This window comes from Candoia aspera, chromosome 2 (assembly GCF_035149785.1).
Source record: "Candoia aspera isolate rCanAsp1 chromosome 2, rCanAsp1.hap2, whole genome shotgun sequence".
In the NCBI taxonomy this organism is placed as follows: domain Eukaryota; kingdom Metazoa; phylum Chordata; class Lepidosauria; order Squamata; family Boidae; genus Candoia; species Candoia aspera.
The window spans coordinates 166,705,074-166,726,057 of NC_086154.1; the positions used below are offsets into that span (position 1 = coordinate 166,705,074).

The 20,984-nt window shown below is 35.8% G+C and overlaps 1 protein-coding gene across 3 annotated transcripts; it reads left to right on the forward strand.

Annotated features, from left to right (window-relative positions):
* Window positions 1-89: 89 nt before the first annotated feature.
* Window positions 90-18,800, forward strand: PURG (purine rich element binding protein G). 3 transcript variants are annotated; one of them, XM_063294774.1, is made up of 3 exons: window positions 90-204; window positions 1,082-1,909; window positions 18,565-18,800. In XM_063294774.1, exons 2-3 carry the CDS (start codon window positions 1,095-1,097, stop codon window positions 18,632-18,634), a joined length of 885 nt encoding a protein of 294 aa, XP_063150844.1. In that variant the 5' UTR covers window positions 90-204; window positions 1,082-1,094; the 3' UTR covers window positions 18,635-18,800. The 3 variants fall into 3 exon arrangements, with proteins under 3 accessions (XP_063150844.1, XP_063150842.1, XP_063150843.1); XM_063294772.1 differs by lacking the exon at window positions 18,565-18,800 and having other exon boundaries at window positions 95-204; window positions 1,082-5,835; XM_063294773.1 differs by lacking the exon at window positions 18,565-18,800 and having other exon boundaries at window positions 198-296; window positions 1,082-5,835.
* Window positions 18,801-20,984: the final 2,184 nt, after the last annotated feature.

Below are 20,984 nucleotides of genomic sequence, written 5' to 3' on the forward strand. Positions count from 1 at the left end.
TGGGATTGGCGTTGGCTGGCGCGCGTCGAGTATGGACCAGCGCCCCGGAGGAGGAAGAAGAACCGGGCGGCAATAGGACCCGCCCGGTCGCGGAGCGTTCATCCCTCTCTCGGAGGCGGCCGCGCGGGGAAGGCGAGCGCTGCGGGGGCCAGGGCGGGTAGCGGCCGCGGCTGGTCGAGAAGCGAGTCGGCGAGAAGGGATGGAGTAAGTGTCGCCCTCCCTCCGCTGTGTTTCTTCCTCTGGCTAACCTCCACCCCCGGCTCGCTTGCGTGTCATGGCGGCTGGAGGGGCCGTCGGTGAGATTTGTACGGGCGAACATGGGGTGCGGGGCAGGGGGAGCTTTGGGTGGAGGACGGGAGGCCTCCCTAGAACCAGGCTGCCCGTTTAATGGGGGAGGAGGTGCTGTTCACGGCGGGAGTAGGGCGAGAGGTCTTTTGATCCGATCAGGCTTTGTGGTGTTGCGAAGGCCTGTTTGGGAAGGTCGGTACTGTGCTGTTTCTTAGACGGGTCTTGCCTCTTTCCCTTACACTTCCACGCGCACACATACAACGCCCGCGAAATGCAGCTTGCGCCCTGAGCAGAGCCGGGCGTTCAGCATCTGGCAGAGAAAAGGCTTCACCCGCGGAATCGGGGCTTATCAAGCGAATGCCCCGAGCACAATGTTGACAGTGATACAGGATACGGCTGTGCTAAAAATTAGCCAGTGAAATAACTCTCCTGTAGTTGCACCTTCGTGGCAAGAGAAGCTTCCCCTGTCAACACGTTAATATTGCTGAGATTGTATTTGTGGTACCCGGGAGCAGGATTAGTAAGGGGGGAAGGGCAAGCATGTTTCTTTTAAAAATGTAGTTTGTGCCTTTAACATCGGCCTGACATTCAGTAATTTAGCACATGATTTTCTACAATGTCTCCTCCCCACTCCACTCCCTTTCTATGTATCAGGATAAAAAACAAAAGTGATAGTGAAATAACTTTCTAGTGAAATTAATTATGCACAGAGAGGCCATTGCCGGGAAAGCAGAATGGGTCTCCTGGATGTCTATGGCGTTATGCATCTTTGTTATATATTTGTTATTTTCAGTTGATGGTTAAAGATGGAGAGAGGCAGAGGAGGAGGAGGAGGAAGGAGTGTGGGGGGCTCTGGCCTACACAGGAGCATTTACTCCCAGTCCCAGCAGCAGTATCATTATCCTGCCTCCTCTTCTCAGGCGGGCTGCATGGAAATCCAGGAGCTGGCCTCCAAAAGAGTGGACATCCAAAAAAAGAGATTTTATCTGGATGTGAAGCAAAGTTCCCGAGGTCGTTTTCTGAAGATAGCCGAAGTCTGGATAGGAAGAGGCAGGCAGGACAATATCAGAAAAAGCAAGCTGACTCTTTCTTTATCAGTAGCTTCTGAGCTGAAGGATTGCCTGGGTGATTTCATAGAACACTATGCCCATTTGGGCTTGAAAAGCAGCCAGAGTCACCGGAATGACCATGCTAATGGCAAAGAACAAGATTCAAGACGGCGGCAACACCATCAGCTACCGTCACCTCCAGCGTCAGTGGGATCTGAGGAACATCTTCACAGCGTCTTAAAAACTGAATACATCGAAAGAGACAATAGGAAGTATTACCTAGACTTAAAAGAGAATCAACGTGGACGTTTCTTAAGGATTAGACAAACCTTGATTAGAGGACCTGGCATGATAGGATATTTTGGTCACAGTTTGGGGCAGGAACAGACTATTGTCCTTCCGGCACAGGGAATGATTGAATTCAGGGATGCTTTGGTCCAGCTTATTGAAGAATATGGGGAAGGAGACATAGAAGAAAGGAGGAGTGGAGGTGATGATCCTCCTGAACTCCCAGAGGGGACTTCCTTCAGGGTGGACAACAAGAGATTCTACTTTGATGTGGGATCTAACAGGTATGGTATTTTTTTGAAGGTAAGTGAAGTGAGGCCTCCATACCGTAACACCATAACTGTCCCATACAAAGCATGGACAAGATTTGGGGAAAACTTTATCAAGTATGAAGAGGAGATGAGGAGAATTTACAACGGCCATAAAGAGAAAAGAATGGATATCAGAGGGGACAGTGGAGAAGAACAAGAGGGTCTTGATTAGAATGTTTTTCAACAGGCCAAGAATCAAAGCAGAGAAATGCCAGAAGGTACTGATATGTAATGGCTGGAAGAAGTTGCCTTTCTTTTTGTAAGTTCTTCCCTGTTATTAGATAATTCCAATATATATAACTACATGGGTCTGGTTTTCATGGTAAATTACACCCAGCAACTTCTCTGGTTTCTTACAGGAACAATTAATCACCCTGTGATTCTGATTCTTAACCTCACAAAATTATCAAATATGTGTAATAGCACTAACTGTGTTGTAAACTTTAACGAATACGTATAAGGTTTGTGTTGCAGTGTAACATGATGCAACTAAGCCAGGTGGAATTAATATCTTGTAATAGTAACCAAGAGCATTTATGACCAAAACTGATCTTTAAATTTTAAATGATTGTATTGGGAAAGGTATATTTAAGTAAATCTGCTGGTTACTTTATGGTAAATACATTTTTAGGGGAGGAGGAATTGGTCTTCTCTGTTATATTGGCCAGTGATTAATTTCATGGGTACCTAACCATATGATAACCCAGTAATTTAAGTGACCCCCCAAAGATATATCTATGTTTAATGTTGATCATAAACCATCCCTTCTGTACGGATTGTTGACATCTTGTGAGGAGAGCTTATTTAAATAGCATTACAAAATTTCAAAACTATTTTTATATTTGTGGGGTTAAGTGGTTCTAACAAGTTGCTGTCATGTGGGACTTCGGTAGATGAATTATGGTTGGGATTAAAATTCTAAGCAGGGAGGTTAAATGTCTACAATGTGGAAAAATATTAGAATGATTTCTGATTTTATCTTCAAAAAAATACTTTGAGTGATTTTGGTGCATCAGTTGGTATCAAGCAGATCAGATTTCACATTGGTGCAATTGAAGTTTTCAGTAATAGCTATCAATTCTTATTTTGAAATCTTGGCTCTTAAACATTTATTCCAAATTATAATCTGCATTTTTCTTTTAAAACATTAACCCATGTATCTCCAGATTAATCTGTAAAAGTGCATTTTATAGATGAGTGTTTCAATCAAAAGTTGCATTTTGACATTTAAAAAATATCAAGAAAATAGCTAGAGAAGCTTGTGCAAGTTAGCCAGTGGTTAGGAGATTTATCATGAAAAAGAAATGTAATATGCATTTTGTTTGCTTGGCAAAAACGATTAAGAGTTCAACTCTGTCTATATTTAAATGGGAATAAAACCAACTGAATACAGTGAAACTAAGTACACTATAGCATCGACATGGCTAGGATTGCGCTGTAAGTCACATTTTAAATTGGAGTTCGAAGTGCCAAAGCATTTGCTTTTGACCTTGATACTGTGTACGCTATTTCTGTGTTTAAACCTGCTATTTTACAAGTACATGACTGCATTTTTTTTCTTTAAGAGAACTAAGTTGGTTGTTTCAGTCTCAGTATTTATTTCTTTTTCATATCCAGATGCTCTAATAGCTAAGCAGCATGGTTTTCTAGCTTCAATTGTATTCTGCTTGGTATATCCATTTCAGTGCCATTTTAAATGTATGCTGTGACCTCCTTTCCCAAGGGTTGTTAGTAAAAGTGGAGACCATAGCCTTGCATTTAATTTGGTGTAAAAAGTGATCCAAATACTTTTATTTAGAAAGAAAAGGAAAAAGGTTGCACCAAAATCATCAAAGGAACTTTAGAAATTGTGCTATAGTTGTGACAAAGAAAATTAATTTCACTGTTTTAGGTGATTTGCCTAATATTTGGAAATTGGACCTAATGACTGTTTGGCTGTTTCAGAAATAACTAAGAATGTTTAACTTCAAACTAAAATCTAGTTTTAATATTTCAATTTCTAGTGGTCTGTTGGCCCAGGATAAGACATGAAAGATTCTGAGTAAATACTAGCATGGAAGTATACGTTCTAAGGAAGAAAATTAGAGACCTGAATGAAAGGATTTTATGTACTGTTGTTGATTTGATACCAGATTTGTAGTGAATTGTCTAAGTCTAAATTACCATTCTGCTGATTTGCTGATGCACATCCCAATACCTGTAGTAATAGTAATGTCCAGTTCTACAACACGGAATCCATGAATGTATGAATTCCTGATGCTCACATTTTCCCATCTCTTGCCTTTCTATTTCCCCTGTTTCATCATATGTAACAGATTTTATTTCAAAATTAAACTTTCATCAGTTGATACATTTTTATGGGAACTTTACCTTATCAAATTTAATAGAAACAAATATACTAATATTCAATTTTTTGTGTTTGAAAAAATGCATTTCTTCTGCAGCTTTTTTTTTTAGCAAATAGGTAAAGTGTAATCTTTACCACTGCAGTAAAAATGTATATTAGTTAATACACTGGCCTGTACAAGTTTGCACTACTTTATCTTGTTTTTTGTATTGAGCCAGATAGTCAGCAGTTGCTGTTTATATTGCTGTCTTCCCCTGCCCCAAATTTGTGCATTCTTGCGCCACTAAATAAGGTTCAGTTTTCCTCTGTATATAGGCACAGCTTGCCATATTCTTCAAATCAACTAATGTACTTAAACACAGATGTGAGCATCTGAGAGGGATTACACATGAGCCTTAAAATTACCACCTACTTACTATATATATATATATATATATATATATATATATAGTGGATATATTGGTTTTGTCTTATTATTGGACATAGCTGGATGTGTTTATATCTTTAAACCCAAGGATTATATGATCCAATTTACATTGGTAAGAGTTGAAATGGTGATTTGGGAAAGAGTTTCTCTTTACATCTGACAGCACATGCACTTCTCTGGAAAGTGGCAATAACATGTTAAAAGCTTGCAGAAGGATCTGTTACGGTGTAAGGAAATATTCTTTGCATCCCAAAAATGCCATATCCCTTAAACTTGAGAAAAACACAAGCTTATTTGCACTAAAAAAGCGTGGCCAAAAACAATTCTAGGAGGGCAGGGTGGACATAAATCAATTTGTACCTCTTGAATTATTTGTTCTCTTGAGAGAATTTTACGTTAAAGCCCTGACCTCTCTTTTAAAACTGTATGGTCCAGACAGAAAGTCTGTCAGTTTTGTGATTTCATAATGATGCACTTTATATTTTAAAAATAATAGAAGCACATTCCTGATACTGGTCTGGTACAGTGTGTTTCAGTATAGTATAAAATGATCTTCTGCATGCATGTCTGTCAGTGATTTGTTATAAGGACTAGATCAAATTACATGGGCATGATGAAGAAGAATAGGCACTACATTAAAACCGATTATGAGCTATCAAGGGCATGTATTTTTTTAGAATTGTTGGGTCCTGCTCTCTCTGGATTTACATAACCAACATTCCTGAAACTCAAATACTTCAACATATTTTTAAGGATTCCTGCAACCTATGCAGATACTGGTTAAATAACTCTGTCATATCTTTTGCAATGTTGCTGCATAATCCTCCTCCTAAAATGATTATTTTAGGGGTCTAGATTTTTGTGGCAGCTAGGCAAGTTGGTAGGAAGCAATGTGTATGACTTTATTTCATGGAATGTAGCCTTCCCCCCCACAAAGCATAACTTAAAAGACTGTTATGACAGACTGTTATTATAAGAAAGTTCCGTAGTATAAATACAATTATCAGAAAATGAAAAATTTGCAGAAGGACTGTCTTCAGACTTGTGTTTGAAAGTATGGGAAGCAAATACATCAGTGCTTGATAGATACTATTTCACATTAATAAAGTACACAATTGTTCCTAGTGTTAACATACTTTTCTTCAAGTTTTCTACTAAAATTCCATTCTATTATTTTCTTTTATGCACTAATAGTACCACTTTTGGCATCAGGTAAATAGGAAGTTCTGTTAATTCCTTTTCCTGGTGAGCAAGGAAGAAACTACTACATCTTAAGCTAATGGAAGACAACCTGTGTCACTTGATTTCCTTTCTTGCCGTTGTTGGAGTCTGCTCTGACAAAGATTTTTCAAAACTGGGAGCATAATTAGTTAACATTTTCCATAGAGAAATTTGTGAGAACTGCAATCTAAGCCCTATGTGATTTCCCTTAAAAGCAGTTAATAAATATTTTCAGCATATGCCTTCTAGTTAGGTAGGCTTGCAATTCATACTTTAATTATCCTTAGCACAATTCTTCTAGATAATTTTGACCTTCAACTCATCTGTAAAACATGTCCATAATTTTTTTTTTTTTGGCTGAGTGGGCTTAGCAAACAGCCCAGCTTGAACCATCTTTGTCCAGATATTTGCTCAAATCCACTAATGGAAAAAACTCATATACAAGGCACAAAAGCATGGCTTATAGTTGTTTTGGTCATAGCATCACTTTTTCCATTCATTAAAATCACTCCTAGCTGTTCCTCCTTCATGCATATTTTTCTAGCTATAACAATACCCAGCATTAATAGCCAATTGGACCTGTATATGTCAATATACCTGCTTGCATCTACCAAAGGACAGTGTGAACTTGGTCAGAAGCCTTAATACATTTATTTGTACAAACATTATTATTGACTGTATTATAAATGTGTTGTATATATATCAAAGTAGCTTTCAGTGAAGTTTGGATCCTTCAGTTTCAAAAAAGCGTATTTGAAACAGCTGCTATTAAACAGAATTATAAGATTTAGTTCACTGAGCTATGTGGTCTGTTGTTTGAGACTTTCAATTTAATATGCTTTTAAAATGTGATTGGATTTTGGTACAAAACAGAGTCTGTACTCTCTCAGTGGAACTGAAAAGTACAGAGGCAGGAAAAATAAAAAAGTGTCTTAAAGTAGGAGAGGCAGTATAAAGATCGAATATTTGACATTGTACAAAGCATTTGAAGGAAGGCTTCACCAAGTGTATTGATGAAGTATCTCCACAAAGTATTGAACCAGCTCTGTCTCCTAAAATATAAAACAAAGTGGCTGTGTCTACCCATGGGAAAGCCTTTGAAGCAGTCCTGCTGAACCTTTCAAAAGGTACAGCTGCCTTCACTTTCTAAAGCATCAATTTATTTTGCAAATAACAATCGATATAATAGTTTCTTTAATACTTTAATTGCAGAGTTAAATTACACTCACTTATGTGAAATAAATATAATTCCCCAAATAGAAAATATATTGGCCTCTTCAAATATCCAGTTGGAATGGGAATTATGCATGGTTATGATAGCATGTCCTTGGTAAGTAAAATTGTATTCCCCCACAAAAAATAACTATCATGGTTCAGGGCTATTAATCAGCTTCATTATAAATCATCAATTTGGATAAATGATTGCAATTCTGTATTGTCCCACCACACTTTATTACTGGTTACGTACATAGCATGTACAATTTAAATGTTTTTCATTTTATTTTCTGCTGACAATCCAAAATGAAACCCAGTTTTTCCATCTCATAATTTTCACCATCAGCTCTTTTTTAGAAATGCATTCAAAATGATTATAAAACAAAGTAATCTATTTAAATCAGACTGCAAATCACTTAACCCTGGGGGGCTATACGCCAGATTTCTGCTTTTAGAACTGAAAAGTTATCCATCTAGTAACAATATGACTTTGCTAGTTTAGGATTCTTTTTAGCTAAAATGCTCTTAGCTAGAAGATAAGCTTGATTTAAATATAATAATGGGCAGGTTTCATCCATCCAATAATTCATGATGTGGCTTATTTGATTTTGACTTAGTATGATATATGTACTGAGTCATTATGTAAATTATGATGTAGCTTAGCATTATTTGACCCTGTGCATTATGACATATTCAGTGGTGAAAATAAATCATGGCTTAGTCTGATGTGGACCTAGCCAATGTTCCCTGTCTTCCAAATCACGATTTAGACTAGGATAGGCAATCTGATACCCTCAGATACTTAGGCCAACAATTCCCATGACTCCTTTTGTCCATGCTGGCTGGGGCACCAACATGTTGGCTGAAGTCCAAAAAATCCATGAGACACTAGTTTGTTTATCTTTGCTTTACAGGGTTAGTAAAACGCCTTCTATTTATGCTAATATTCCTCTATCATAATGTAGCTTGATCAGTTACATTCTTATTTCTGGCAAAAACTGTGAGCCTGGTTTGAAGATTTGTGGAGATCATATCTTACTGGGTTGGGTATAAAGCTCATTGCAATTTTCCAAAACTAAAGCAAGTGCAGAAAGAAGTGAGGAAGAAACACATGGAGCATTGATGAGTCAATCTTGTAAGTCGTTACTTAAAACAGATACCTACTGCCTTTTAGATGCTGCTGAATACAACTCCTAACAGCCCCAGTCATTTTGGCCAAGAGGAAAGGATGTTGAGAGTTGTTCTTTGGTAATATCTGAGAACCATAACTTTTTACAAATTTTAGAGATTCAGAAGTGCTTAACCACAAACCAATTTAATATTAGTTAAATGATAAAACATGTAATCCTTTAAAACACCTAGTTGGGATTTCCAGATGAACTCTAGGCATTAACTCCTTCAGTGATGTATGCCCTTTCAAAAATAGTTTCATATACAGGTAGCCCTCGTTTAGAGACTGCCTTGTTTAGCGACCATTTGCAGTTAAGATGGTGATGAAAAAGTAACTTTACAACCAATCCTTTCACTTCATGACTGCTTTGCTTGATGACTGAACCAGTCCTAATTGTAGTCACTAAACAAGGACTACCTGTATTAAATACATTTTCTCCTTTAAAAAAAAGGTATGAGTACAAATCTTGAGAAAACATTCATATTTTTTCATATGAAACATGAAAAGCAACCTCAAGATAATGGGCTGGGTTAATTAAGAATGAAAGATGGGGCTTCATACTAGGTTACGTCTACACAATTATTTAAAACTGCTTTGAGACAAAATAGCTTTTTCATCTGAATTTCCTATTTTTTTGTTTATTTTAAAGAAACAGTACTGATATAAAGAGAACAGGAGAACAGCCAAGGCTTTGGATTACAGTAGTCTTGTTTTTAGTGTGGTTGGTTGGTTGTTTGTTTCAGTGATAAAATCTGGCCCAGATTTCCTGAGCTGTGATGATGATGCAGAGAGTGAGCCATGATATTTCATGCTGAGCAGCAGGGGGGGCCTTAGCAAGAAGGAACTTTGAGTCAGTTTGCTGAAGATAGGGGGAGAAAAAAAGCAACAGATTATAAACTGACATCAGAGGAAAGGGAAAATCATTATGAGGAAGAAAGCACATGGAGAAGTTGAAACAGAAAAAGCAGTGAATAGGAAAGAAGATATCCTAGAAGGCCTAGAACTGACAGGGGGAAAGAAGGCAGAACTAGGAAGTTCTGTTAAAGGAACAGGAGAATATGTAGGAAAAAAAAATTTTAGAAGCACAAAGGAAGCAGTGACTTTATAAAAAGATAAAGTGATGCTATAATGAAGGCAAGTGGACGTTTCCTGAAAGAATCTGATGAAAAACAGTTGGCCACAATTACTGCTTTAGTTCTCTTAAACTAGGTAATCTCAGATTCTTTATAAAAAAAATATTAAATTTTATTTGCTCACTTTATGATGTGAAGTATTAAAGTACCATAAGCATAGCCTAGAACATGCTGACCAAAACAAAACATGAGCATAATACTGCTTATGCCTTCCAAAAATGTGGGAGGCCTTCCCATAATCCATGGCTAATATTCCAACACAGTGGTATGCCCACCTTTAGGGTAGGTTCCAGTGACTATGGTGAATTATTGCTGCCTGAAGAATCTTGCAGTGAAAATATATGTTTACTGAAACTTTGCTAAGCAGGGTTGTATCTTTTTCCTTGCATGTAAATTGTTTGCCTTTGGGTAAACTGAATACATGTTAAGTAATATTATATTTTCCTCCTCATTCGATTTCTTTAATGTATACTACAAAGCGCTTTAAGTACAGTGGAACATAATCAGTACTAGGAACAGAAGTCTGGTTTCTCTTTTAGCTCATACTTATTACCAAATTTAATTACATGACTAAAGGGGAACCTTTACCTTTACAAGATTTTACAAATGTAAGTCAGATTCAGTTCCTTATTTAATACGTAATTAGGTCCAAAATAGCAATTGGAAAAAGTGCAGATATGTCTATTAGGGGAAATCTGCAATGATACAGAAGACCTAGTGAAAAGGAGAATATTCATTCTCTTGCTTGGTAGTCAGTACTGTACACGCACCTTTCTTACAGTAGAAAGATACTGTGCTTGTCAATAGATAAAATAATTGCGGAGATTGCTAGGTGACTTTTACCTGCCCTTTTTAAGACAGTGCTGTGCCTGCAGTTGAGGACATAGAAGAGGCTTGGCTGTTCTGTTCTTTTATTCAGAACTTGCTATACTCTAATCTGATTGATAATCTCAAAAGTAGTTATATCAGTATCAGAATAGTTTAGATACAAAGATCAGATATCACAAGGTAAGCATCTTAAAGCAGGATACATTTTCTGAACTTCCAGAATTTTCCAAAAGTTGGTAGACTTGCAGTTATATTTAAATGAGGCTAAATGTAATAATAAGCATGGATAAAATCCAGCCTTGTGGAAAGGAAATGAATGGGAAGAGAGAAAGGGAATATTAACCCTGCAGCACTGCCATTTAATCCAAGATATCGGCATTAGGCCATTTTGGTAAAGCAAAAGAAACTAGGAATATACTTGGATTTAAATCGGCTTTCAGCGGGGAGTACATTCTTTTACAAGATGTGCAATACATCTAGCCTTCCTACTTTCCAAAATATTGGCATACAGTATTCATAATAATAAGCTACTTCATTAATCATCTTAAAAGAAATTGTCATGTTTCCACTGAATCACTCAAGGTGGAAAGTTCATTGTAAAAGAGGCACCAAATGAAAAAAATGATCAAAATATTGCTTACATTTTGTGACTAACTATTCTGCCTCCTAAATACTTAATTCCTCTCAAATGGATTTTAATTTTTTAAAAAAATCATATTTCAGTATGTTTGTTTTATTTTCCTGCTGAATGGCAGATGAAAATGTTACTGGGCAGTTAACTTCCAATGAAGATTCTTGAATGAAATTTGTGTTTCTAAGTATAAAGTACAAATAAAAAGGTGAAGAATTTATTTCTGTAGTTCTTAGTATATTTCTGAATTGGATATTGGAAGAAAGAAAAACAATTGCAAAATTTATTTAGACCTATCCTGACCCTAAATTTATAAAATTCTAAAGGAAATGATATTCTTTTGCTACAATTTTTTTTCAAAAGTCTTGTGGCATCTGAAAGACTAAAGAATGTATATATAACATAAGCTCTCATGCAACTATGGAGACATGAAATAGTGATTAGGTGTACATATTCTGACTACACAGAGAAGGAAAAAAATGTTTTGTCACAAGGCAAAGCTGAATGGGAATAGGTGGCATATCAATTTTTTAATTAAATTTTAAAAATTAAGCAGTAGAAGAAATAGTAGTTGTATGCCACTACTAAAATGGTATGAATTATTACCCAAAATAATGACTACTGCTGATAAAAGAAATAGCAGGCTCAATAGTGTAAACAAACATGCAGATTTCAGCTAGTGCAGAGGAATTTCTCCTTGTTTCCTTCTTATGCAGCCTTTCCATGTGGTTTAGAAGTGTGGTATAATGATTTAGGTGTTGGACTAGGACTGGGGAGAGCCAGATTCAAGAGCAGGCTTAGCTATGGAAACTTGCTGGGTAATTTTGAGACATTCACTTTTTCTCAGTCCAATTTACCTCATAGGTTGCTATTGTGGAAATAAAATAAAGAGAAATTCACACAGAAGCCATTTGGAGTTCTTAGAAGAAAGCCAAGTTATAAATCTAGCATATAAAAATCTCTTCCCAAAGATTATGAGACTGCCTGGGAGCAGATTTTATGCGTATCTGGTGGATTTTTCTACTACCCATTTTTAAGGATTTTTTTTCACAATTTAATTCTGCCCTGTCCCACCCTCCCCGGCCCAAGTTGCTACAACAAGCTACCTGTTGTAGGAAATAGCTGTGGCCAATTTCACAGCATGAAATTTGCTGATAAATTCTATTTTAATATTTATTGGGTGAATACCCCTATGCCCAGTGACAATAATTAGCCCCAAAGTGTAATAACTAATTCTGCAGTTAATCTCAGTGGTCTTTCCCCCCATTTAATCTCCTTTCTATCTACTTTCAGCTGTCTTCCACACCAGCAGGACACAAGAAAAAGTAACCTCCAAATATATCTTGTTTTAGAATATTTCTGAGAGAACCTCATCCTCTACCACCATTTGACTTCGCTAAGGTTGTGCTGCCTAAAAACTTCCTGTCCTGCTCTAGATAGTAACTATAGAAAGACTTAGAAATGGGCAGATGCATTGATAGAAGAATTTTCTCAGATTGCTTAGGGGAGGTGCAGCAGAATATTCATCCCATGTACGTTTCATAAGCATAACAATATTTCCTTTCAGGAATTTTCTTCAGAATACAGGGAGAGCCATATTCCCAATGCAGTTGTTTGTTTATTTCTGCATGTTTGCCCTGTGCCCTCTCTAAGAGCTATGAAGCCTGTAAAAGGAATCCTAACCATTCAGTACTTGTTTACTCTGCAGAGGTCCCTGTCACAATCAGCTTTGTTGAGTTTAAATAGAGCTGGCTTGTTAGCTGGTTGAACAAATAAATTCAAAGAGACTCTGCAGAACCAATTGCCCAGTAACAAATTGTTCAATTTCAGTTAGCAGATGGGAAATTTCCATTTCTGAAAGTTCTTGCCCTCAGCAATACTTCAAGATAAAATAAATTCCAAACCTCTACCAAGACTGGGCCCCCTTTGTTAGAGATGGACTGTAGCTGAACAATCTTCCCTCCAGTCCTTCATTAAACTAGCTTTCTATGAAACTGGCAGACAAAAATGCTTACAATCATTGCTATTACTCACATTATTGCAAATTTTTTCCCCATCAGAAAACATAGATTCCAGTTTTCTGTGCAAAAATATACATGTTGCTAGAAAAAATAAAAAATGAACTAATATTCCATCATCTTAAGTATTGGAAGAATAAAAACTTAATCAACCAAAAGGAAATAAACATCATGGGCCATAACATCTGTCTCCAGTACAAACTGCTATATTTTACATAATTCCTGAGCTTAATCCATTCCTCCAACATCTTATTAATTCAATAATAGAGGATCGCAAAACAAAAAGGGAAATGGTTGGGCACTGTCATTTGCAGATATTTTAAATTTTAAAAGAGAACACTTGAGCAACAATTATAAAAGGTAGTACTGCACTATGTAGGTCACTGAACTGCCAAAGCTACAGTGCTGCAATATAAAGAACTCATTTTTTTCCATTTTTAGAAGAATTTTAGAAGAAACTATTTACTGTACTTGGCTGGTATGCTACCCATTCCCAAAGGCTCTGAGACAGTAAGAATGTCAACATAAAATAATACTCAGAAACTCCAAGTACATGTAAAAAAAATAACAAAATAAAAAAAGTTAAATTCCCCGCCCCTGTGCACTCCATCTTTAGCAATGGCACACCCTCCTCCCAAGACTAGTGGCCAAGTGTGTAAACTGATTGTATTGAAAAATTTATTTCAGTGGAAAAGCTAGTAAGAATGCTGAAGTTTAACTTAACTGTGTTATATTTGCAAAGACCGTTCACATATTAAAGACTGATTTATTCATTTCAAATAAGTCTGGCACATCATGCCATTTTGTAAAGTAAACCTCAATTTTTAAAAATATTTCCCAGTCTAGCATAGCAGGTTTGATGTAAGAAAAAAATGGTTAAAGTTTCTCTTGAATATAATTTTTAAGATAAAGCTATTAATTTCTGTATTTTTAACATGCAGAGCCAAGTTGTTGCAGTTTGAAAAACACTTCCACAAATTATGCTTTAAATATGTAATTGTTACTAGTCTTTATAGACTCTACTTGGGGTTGGTTCTTACAGTGCTGGGTGTAGAGAGTGGTCAGTTTGGGTGAAGATGTTACAAAATACACAAGAATTTCTTTGATTTTAATTCGTCTAGATTTATCTGTTATAAACTGAATGAGTAACTGGCACTCTGTACTATAGAAACAATAGACAGGCAATGCTACAACCCGTCTGTTTGCCCATAGAGCAGCAAGATGTTTCTTGAATTATGCTTGGCATTTCCAGTAACAGGCCTTCTTCTCCCTCTTTAACATTGTGAAATGACATCCTGGTTTAACCCTTCTGGAAGACATGAAAATGTTGGTATGAAGTGTGTAGAAATGAGGAGACTCCCTAAGATCTTCATAGAATTTCCTGTGGCTCCCATGCTTGCTAGTTCAGTTTCTAATACCTTTATGGAGTAAAGAACAGGAAGTATAAAGAAAATATCTGCTTACAAGAAAGTGTTGTTTCCTTAATTTTTTTACATGAATGAAAATACATTAAGTTCAGTAAGAGTGCATTCATAACATGATTCATTAACCATTCTAGTCATCACAAAGAAGCTTAATGTATAAGCAAGTAAGTGTTTTGTAAGGATAGCCATGAGACTGTTCTTTAAATAGCATAGTCTTAAAATGACTTTTCTGCAAACAGCATGATGAAGCCAGTTAACAGAGTCTCTTGCTAACGTTTGGCAGACTTTTCAGCTAGACTTCTGTCTTCATAGTAGCACAGATATCAGAAAGGTTTGTTCTGAAAGACTGGTAATAAATCTTCATACTTTTGCTTTCTGTCTAATGTGATGGTTTGTGGATCTGTATTATATTGTAATGTAAGTTTGTACATAACTGCAGTCGGAACAACGACACTGCATATTTCTTTAAACATAGCAAGTTGTAATGTAGAGCACTTTTGCCATGGCATGTGCAGCACCTGTGCTCTTGGATTTTACTTTTATTCTCTTTAAGTCCCATAACAATTTAAGTTTGGGATACTAATCTAAATTGTGATCAAAAGCTAGCACTTTACGTACTTGTAGTCACTTTTCTTCTTACTATATAGAGCACTGCACTTTTATAAATACTATTAGCACTGAGTTTTCAACATATTGTTCCCTGACCCCATTTTTGTGTAGTCCTTACAGGGTGTTTGTTTAAAATAAGTGGTGGCTGTATGAAGATACCTTTTCATGAATGTGGCCACTGCCTGGTGCCTAACTTGTATTTAGTTATATGCTGAAGAATTACATAAGTTGATGAAAAGATGGCAGGGTAGGGATAGACCTGAACTATTTTTTAAGTTTAAAAAATCCTAAATTGTTGACATCTAGACAGTTTTTTAAGACAAATATGTGCATATACAAACCCAGATATCCACAGGTTTTGAAAAACACCAAAGACATTGGACATTTAAAATGGGCAAGAACAGCACAAGAGATTATTTTTAGGTTTGTGTTACATTCACAGCAGAGGTTGAAGTAATTAATGTGGTTTCAACTATAGAGTTATGTACATATCATGTGTTCATGAGAATTTTTACCATGATGGATAAAATTTACCAACATAGGTAGACAAGAAAGTAAAACTGCCATTCAGCTTACATACACTGCAACACAATTGCATCAACGCAAACCTTGCTCCAGCCAGGGCAATATAACATAGTATTCATATATGTAAATTAGTTTAACATTGTAGTCTTAACTATATTAAAGTGGGAAAGATCTGAAATGCTTTTAGAAGAATAGATGTAGCATTCACTACATGTACTGCTGCATTTGCAGAATGCTCTTATTTATGAAAAGTTAATGGGGCAGGGAAGAGATTTCTGCAAAATTTTCACATTAAATCTTAGCTGGCTACAAAAGAAATTGACTTGATAGATGTTTATCTAACATTGACTCTTGCCATCAGGCTTCAATGTACTAACTCTACAAGAAGATCTTAAATGTGGTGTTCTAAGTTTACTTCATGTTGCTAAATTCCATTAGAGAAATTAAATATTTCTCCTCTGGTGAGAGGAGATGGGCAGTGACAAATTCGATAGATAGATAGATAGATAAATAAATAAATATCAAGGTCAGGGCAATTTTCAAATAATAAAATAATTTATGGAGATACTTTTACCTCTGAATACATATGCTATCTAGATGTCAGTCTGTAAATGCTAATGAGATTATTTGTAAAGAACCCAAAAATATTTTTAATCTTTAACATACTCCTGAATCCTGATCCAGCTAGTTACCATGCATATACTGAAGCTGGCTTCTGTGTGTGCATCCTTTGTTGGATTAAGAAATGTACATATAAAAAGCAGCATGGCAGCATCCAGCTTTTTAGACTGCCATATATAGTTCCCATCCCTGTGTCAAGAAACCTAAGTGCAGACCCAGTCAAATAGTTGGGTGTTCCTGCACTGGGATCAGGGATAAGGACATGTTCATTGGAGGCTTCTCTTATAATTTATACTAGATCTTGTGTTTTGCATTCCATCTGAATGAACCCATTTTCTTAACTGAAATAATCCTGGTTAAGCAAACTTTCAGAATCGAAATGTTTCTTTTGAATTTAAACATATTTGCTATTCCAGTTGCACTGAATTGCTGCAGCAGTGACATCTTTCTGAACAATCCTTAATTCTGTATATTTTTTCCAAATTCTAAACATTCTATTAATAAGAATATCAGTGTCTATCAACATAGAATTAAGCTAAATATATTTAATCATAATAGCATATTTAGTCCCTTTGCTAATTGTGGTGACAAATGTATGCGTGTGGGTGTGGGTGTGGATGTATGCACATACATGAAGAGCTGCTTCTGGAGTGAAACATTATAAATGTAAAATCTATTAGAAAACTAGCAATTTCCCCTCACCCATAAATGTAAAATAAAGTATGAAAGTGCATTTTACAAACATGGCACATTAAAGGTAAAGAGCAGGATTCAAAGGGCCAGTCATGGAACCTGTCTGCCCTTTAGTACCATCTTACTGCAGCCCCCTTAAAGAGCTGCTCCTGGGATTAGAAGATTCCATAGTACTGCATCCACAAAAAATGCATGTATGGGCTTTTTTGGATCCAATCAAAAATAATCCAGAAAAATTTGTCAACCTATTTTTTGTAATTTCTATAGTCAAGCTAAATTATTTGCAGATTGTATTTCACTTTGGAGTGTTAGTAGAAGATAAACTAAACGTTTTGGAAGTCTTATTCAGCTAGGTATTACATCCTTTAAAAAAAAAACTTAAAGTTTTCTTGTAAAAGTATTTCTAAAAACGAATGTGCTGCTTTTCCTTTATAAATTCAGAAAGAAATGTTAGTGGCACACAGGCAGTGTTTAACAATAGTCAGTAGTGTGTTTTCTGGGTTTTTTTTAACAGCATGTGGAGTCATTTTAATCATAATTTTAGTATTCTTCCATAGATGTGTAAAGGTATTTTCACAACTGCATCTATAATCAGCGTACAGCGTTACAAAACCATCAAGTTAATCAAAATCACATGCATAACAGGTAGCAGTTTATCCTCTGTGTGTATTCCTCCCGAATGGTACTATTTTTCAGTAGATATTCTTAACCAAAAGGTGTGTTAAAGTCATGGCATGAAATCGTAAATGTAATTGAGTACATGTAATGCTAATTAAAGGAATTTTCTTAAACTTATATGATGCTTAATATTTTCCTTAGAAAGTTTTGTTTTAAAGGTAGATCAGTGTTCTGAAGAATGTTGGTCCTATGGAATAAAATAATGGAAATAAATGCATGTGTTACAATTGTAGACATGGTAAAGAATTAAATGTGAACTTACTGTACAATACTGACTCTGTTTTCAAACAATCTGTTTTGCTGTTTTATTGTTAACATATATTTAAAAAGCAAATGTAATTTAGTACTTTTTTTCCTATGAACCCTGTTCTCTCAGTATACTAGAGATATGAAATGGCATAGGTGTGGAATATGTAATCATGCCTGCCTGAATACTTTAGGGTTTATGCTTTCCTTGATGTGCAAGATTTGTCTCTATAGACATCATTTTAAGTGGAAAGCCCTCTCTGTCTATTGGCTTATATCATTTTCTTAAAGAATAACAGTTATTTTTGAATCAACATAAAAATTCAGGGTCTCTTTACATGATTGCTTTCCATAACTGCAGTTCAGAATAGACACCACAAACAAAGTTCAACATAAGGCACAGCTACTTTGTGAGATCATCTGTTTGAGCCATGGTATTCTTTACTCATGATGGATTATGCCTTTAACATGGTAACATACAGGACTTCTATTTATGTGGTGTCTCTACACATGCCATCAAATGAGTGTATATTTGAAAGGGGTCTCTTATTATATAAAACAGATCATGTTAATAAAAAGTATCCTAACTGCATTATCAAGAACAACCACATTGCTAATTGACCTATATTCAAGAGAAGGCATCTCAGTCTCAAAAAAGTACATGTAGATATGAAAGTATATGTGAATGTGCCCAAAACAAATCTATATCGAAATGACATAATAAATTATCACAAGGCTTGCAGATAATAGATGAGGGAAACATAATGTAAATAAACAATAGTAGCCACAACACTGAAGCCAGTGAGTAAATTCTACATTTTGCTATCTCTTTTTTCTCAAGAAAGAACTGGATTCAAGACATTTTCAGTTCTGGCAGTTACAAAAATGGAAGAGCAGGCACATGCAAATAAGTAAACATTTTGAAGACACTGCTGCCTGGAAGAAGAGTGTATTGCCCACAGAACAAGGTACAAGTGAATAAGAGACCAATTCATGAACAGATATGAACAGATTCATATTCAGCTGTATCAGTTTGGGTTCTATTGCAATAAAAATAGTTTTAAGTGTACTCATACATCCATGCATTATTACCTTAGAGATTATATGTATTTACAAATTGCAAGCAATTTAATAAGCTATTTTATGAGGATTCTGCCTGCCTTGATCCCAAAATAGCTATATAATGTATTTTCCCTGAATAAATGTATGAGATCCCAGTAAATCACTGCAGTGATATACAGTGTAAATTGCTTCCCCTGAAAATGGAAGTTCTTTGCTGATTTCCAGATACACTGATTATCACTCTGCTTTTTAAATAAAAAAGTATTTTAAGAAAACCAAATGGGATATAAGGCAGGAAATTATTATCTACCTTCCGAACAGTAGTTGTGTGTTATAATGGTAGGTTTGTGGTAAAAGATGAAACTTGAAGGCAAATTATTTTTTTATCTAAGAATTGGGAAAATGAAATACCCGTCAGAATATATGAGGATATACTAGACTGTCTTCAGAAGAAGGTAGGGGTAAAACGATAGGAAGGTGGAACTGAAAATATAATCCAGTCTTGCTGCTGATCTTGTGCAAAGCTATTGCTTGACAAGTATCATGTTAAAGGCAAAACAGACAAGAAGGATTCTAAGTAGTAGCAATGAGACACTTACATTGTATGACTACAATTAAAGATTGAAAAAAATATAAAATGAAAAAGGACATATTGCCCTTGACTTCCCTCTTCAGTTCAGTGACAAGTACAAGATTTAAAAGAAAAGTTGAACCAGTGAGCTTCCTAGGACGAAAAGGAATAGGAAGAAAAGGGTTGCATGGGACTAATATGTGAAAGAAGAAACCAGAAGATCAGAGGTATGATACCAGTAGTAGTCACTGAGGTAGAAAATATGGGTTGGAGGCAAGCCTCACCTTCAATTAATTTAAGTGTTCCTTCTTTGAAGATCCTGGTGATGAAAGGGGATGGCCAATTACTATATTCCACTTTGGAGAATCCTGCAATTATCATCCAGAATAGATATTAAGAAGACACAAAAGGTCTCTATAGGAGAATTTGTGGGTCTCTTCTCCACCCCCTTTCAACAGGATAATTTCTTCTGTGTAATTGTTTGGGGATGCTCCTGCCAGTGAGAAGAAAGACGGGATCCAAAGTTGTGGATTTTGTTTTTGCTTTTAAATAGATTTTCATTAATTTAAAGCTGTTGCTATAACAGGAAAAATGGGTACATTTCCATCTCCCTTTTGATAGTAATTAGCCTGGTATGCCAAATCTATATTTAAGCCTGTAACAGCTGTTAGCACCTAAACACTAAACTATTATGTTGACTGTTACCAGACTGATTACTGTTCAGGCATCTCTTAAATTCTTCTACAGCATTTCTTCAGTTTCATAAGGAAAAAGGAAACACTCAAGAAAAAAAATTGAGCATGGATAAAATTGGGTATCTGACATCTATATTCCCTAGCCACTGCTTTCTTTTTTAAATACATATTGTAAAACTCATTACCAGCCATACAATGGTTGGAATGTTTCTGTCAAGGCCATGTAAATATCAGACCCTGAATTTCAAAGAGGGAGGAAAGTTAGCCAGACAATGAAGTCCTTGTGGTACTCTCAAGATGCTTCTAACATCTACAGCATACTCTAGTATTAACAGGGTGTTCAGATGTGACTTGTACTGTATTCAAAGGTTCATTGATCAGTGACTGTATTGTACTGTATGAATAATCATAAATTGCCTTGTATTGTTTCTAATGACTGTACCACACAGATTTCCATGTTCCAGTTTGTCAGGAGTGCATGTTGCCAGTTACATCCTGAAACTATATGGTGCTAACTCTTCCATGTTTAATGGTGCTTTTGCGGATGCTAACTGCTGACATGCTGTGAGGGTGTGGGGAAGTTAAGAAGTGTTTCATCTCATAGAAGGAAAAAAAAACTTGAATTGTTTTACAGTGTCATTAATGATTCAGTGTTTTATGTGTGTCCATTTTATTGAAGTTTTCAGCTGATTTCTTCAAAAAGCAGCTCTCTTCTGCTATAATTTCTTCCTATATTTTTGTTTTTGAATGCTGGACTTGCTTATGTACTTCAGAAAAAATGTCTCATAAGTTGTGTCTTTGATTCACATAGTCATAATGTGGAAGAGACCTGAAGGCTATAAGAAAAGTCTTTATGAAAGCAAGATCTTGCATATTCTAGTATCTATAATTTTGATAATCTTTTGTATAATTAAGTACATTCATAGGATATAG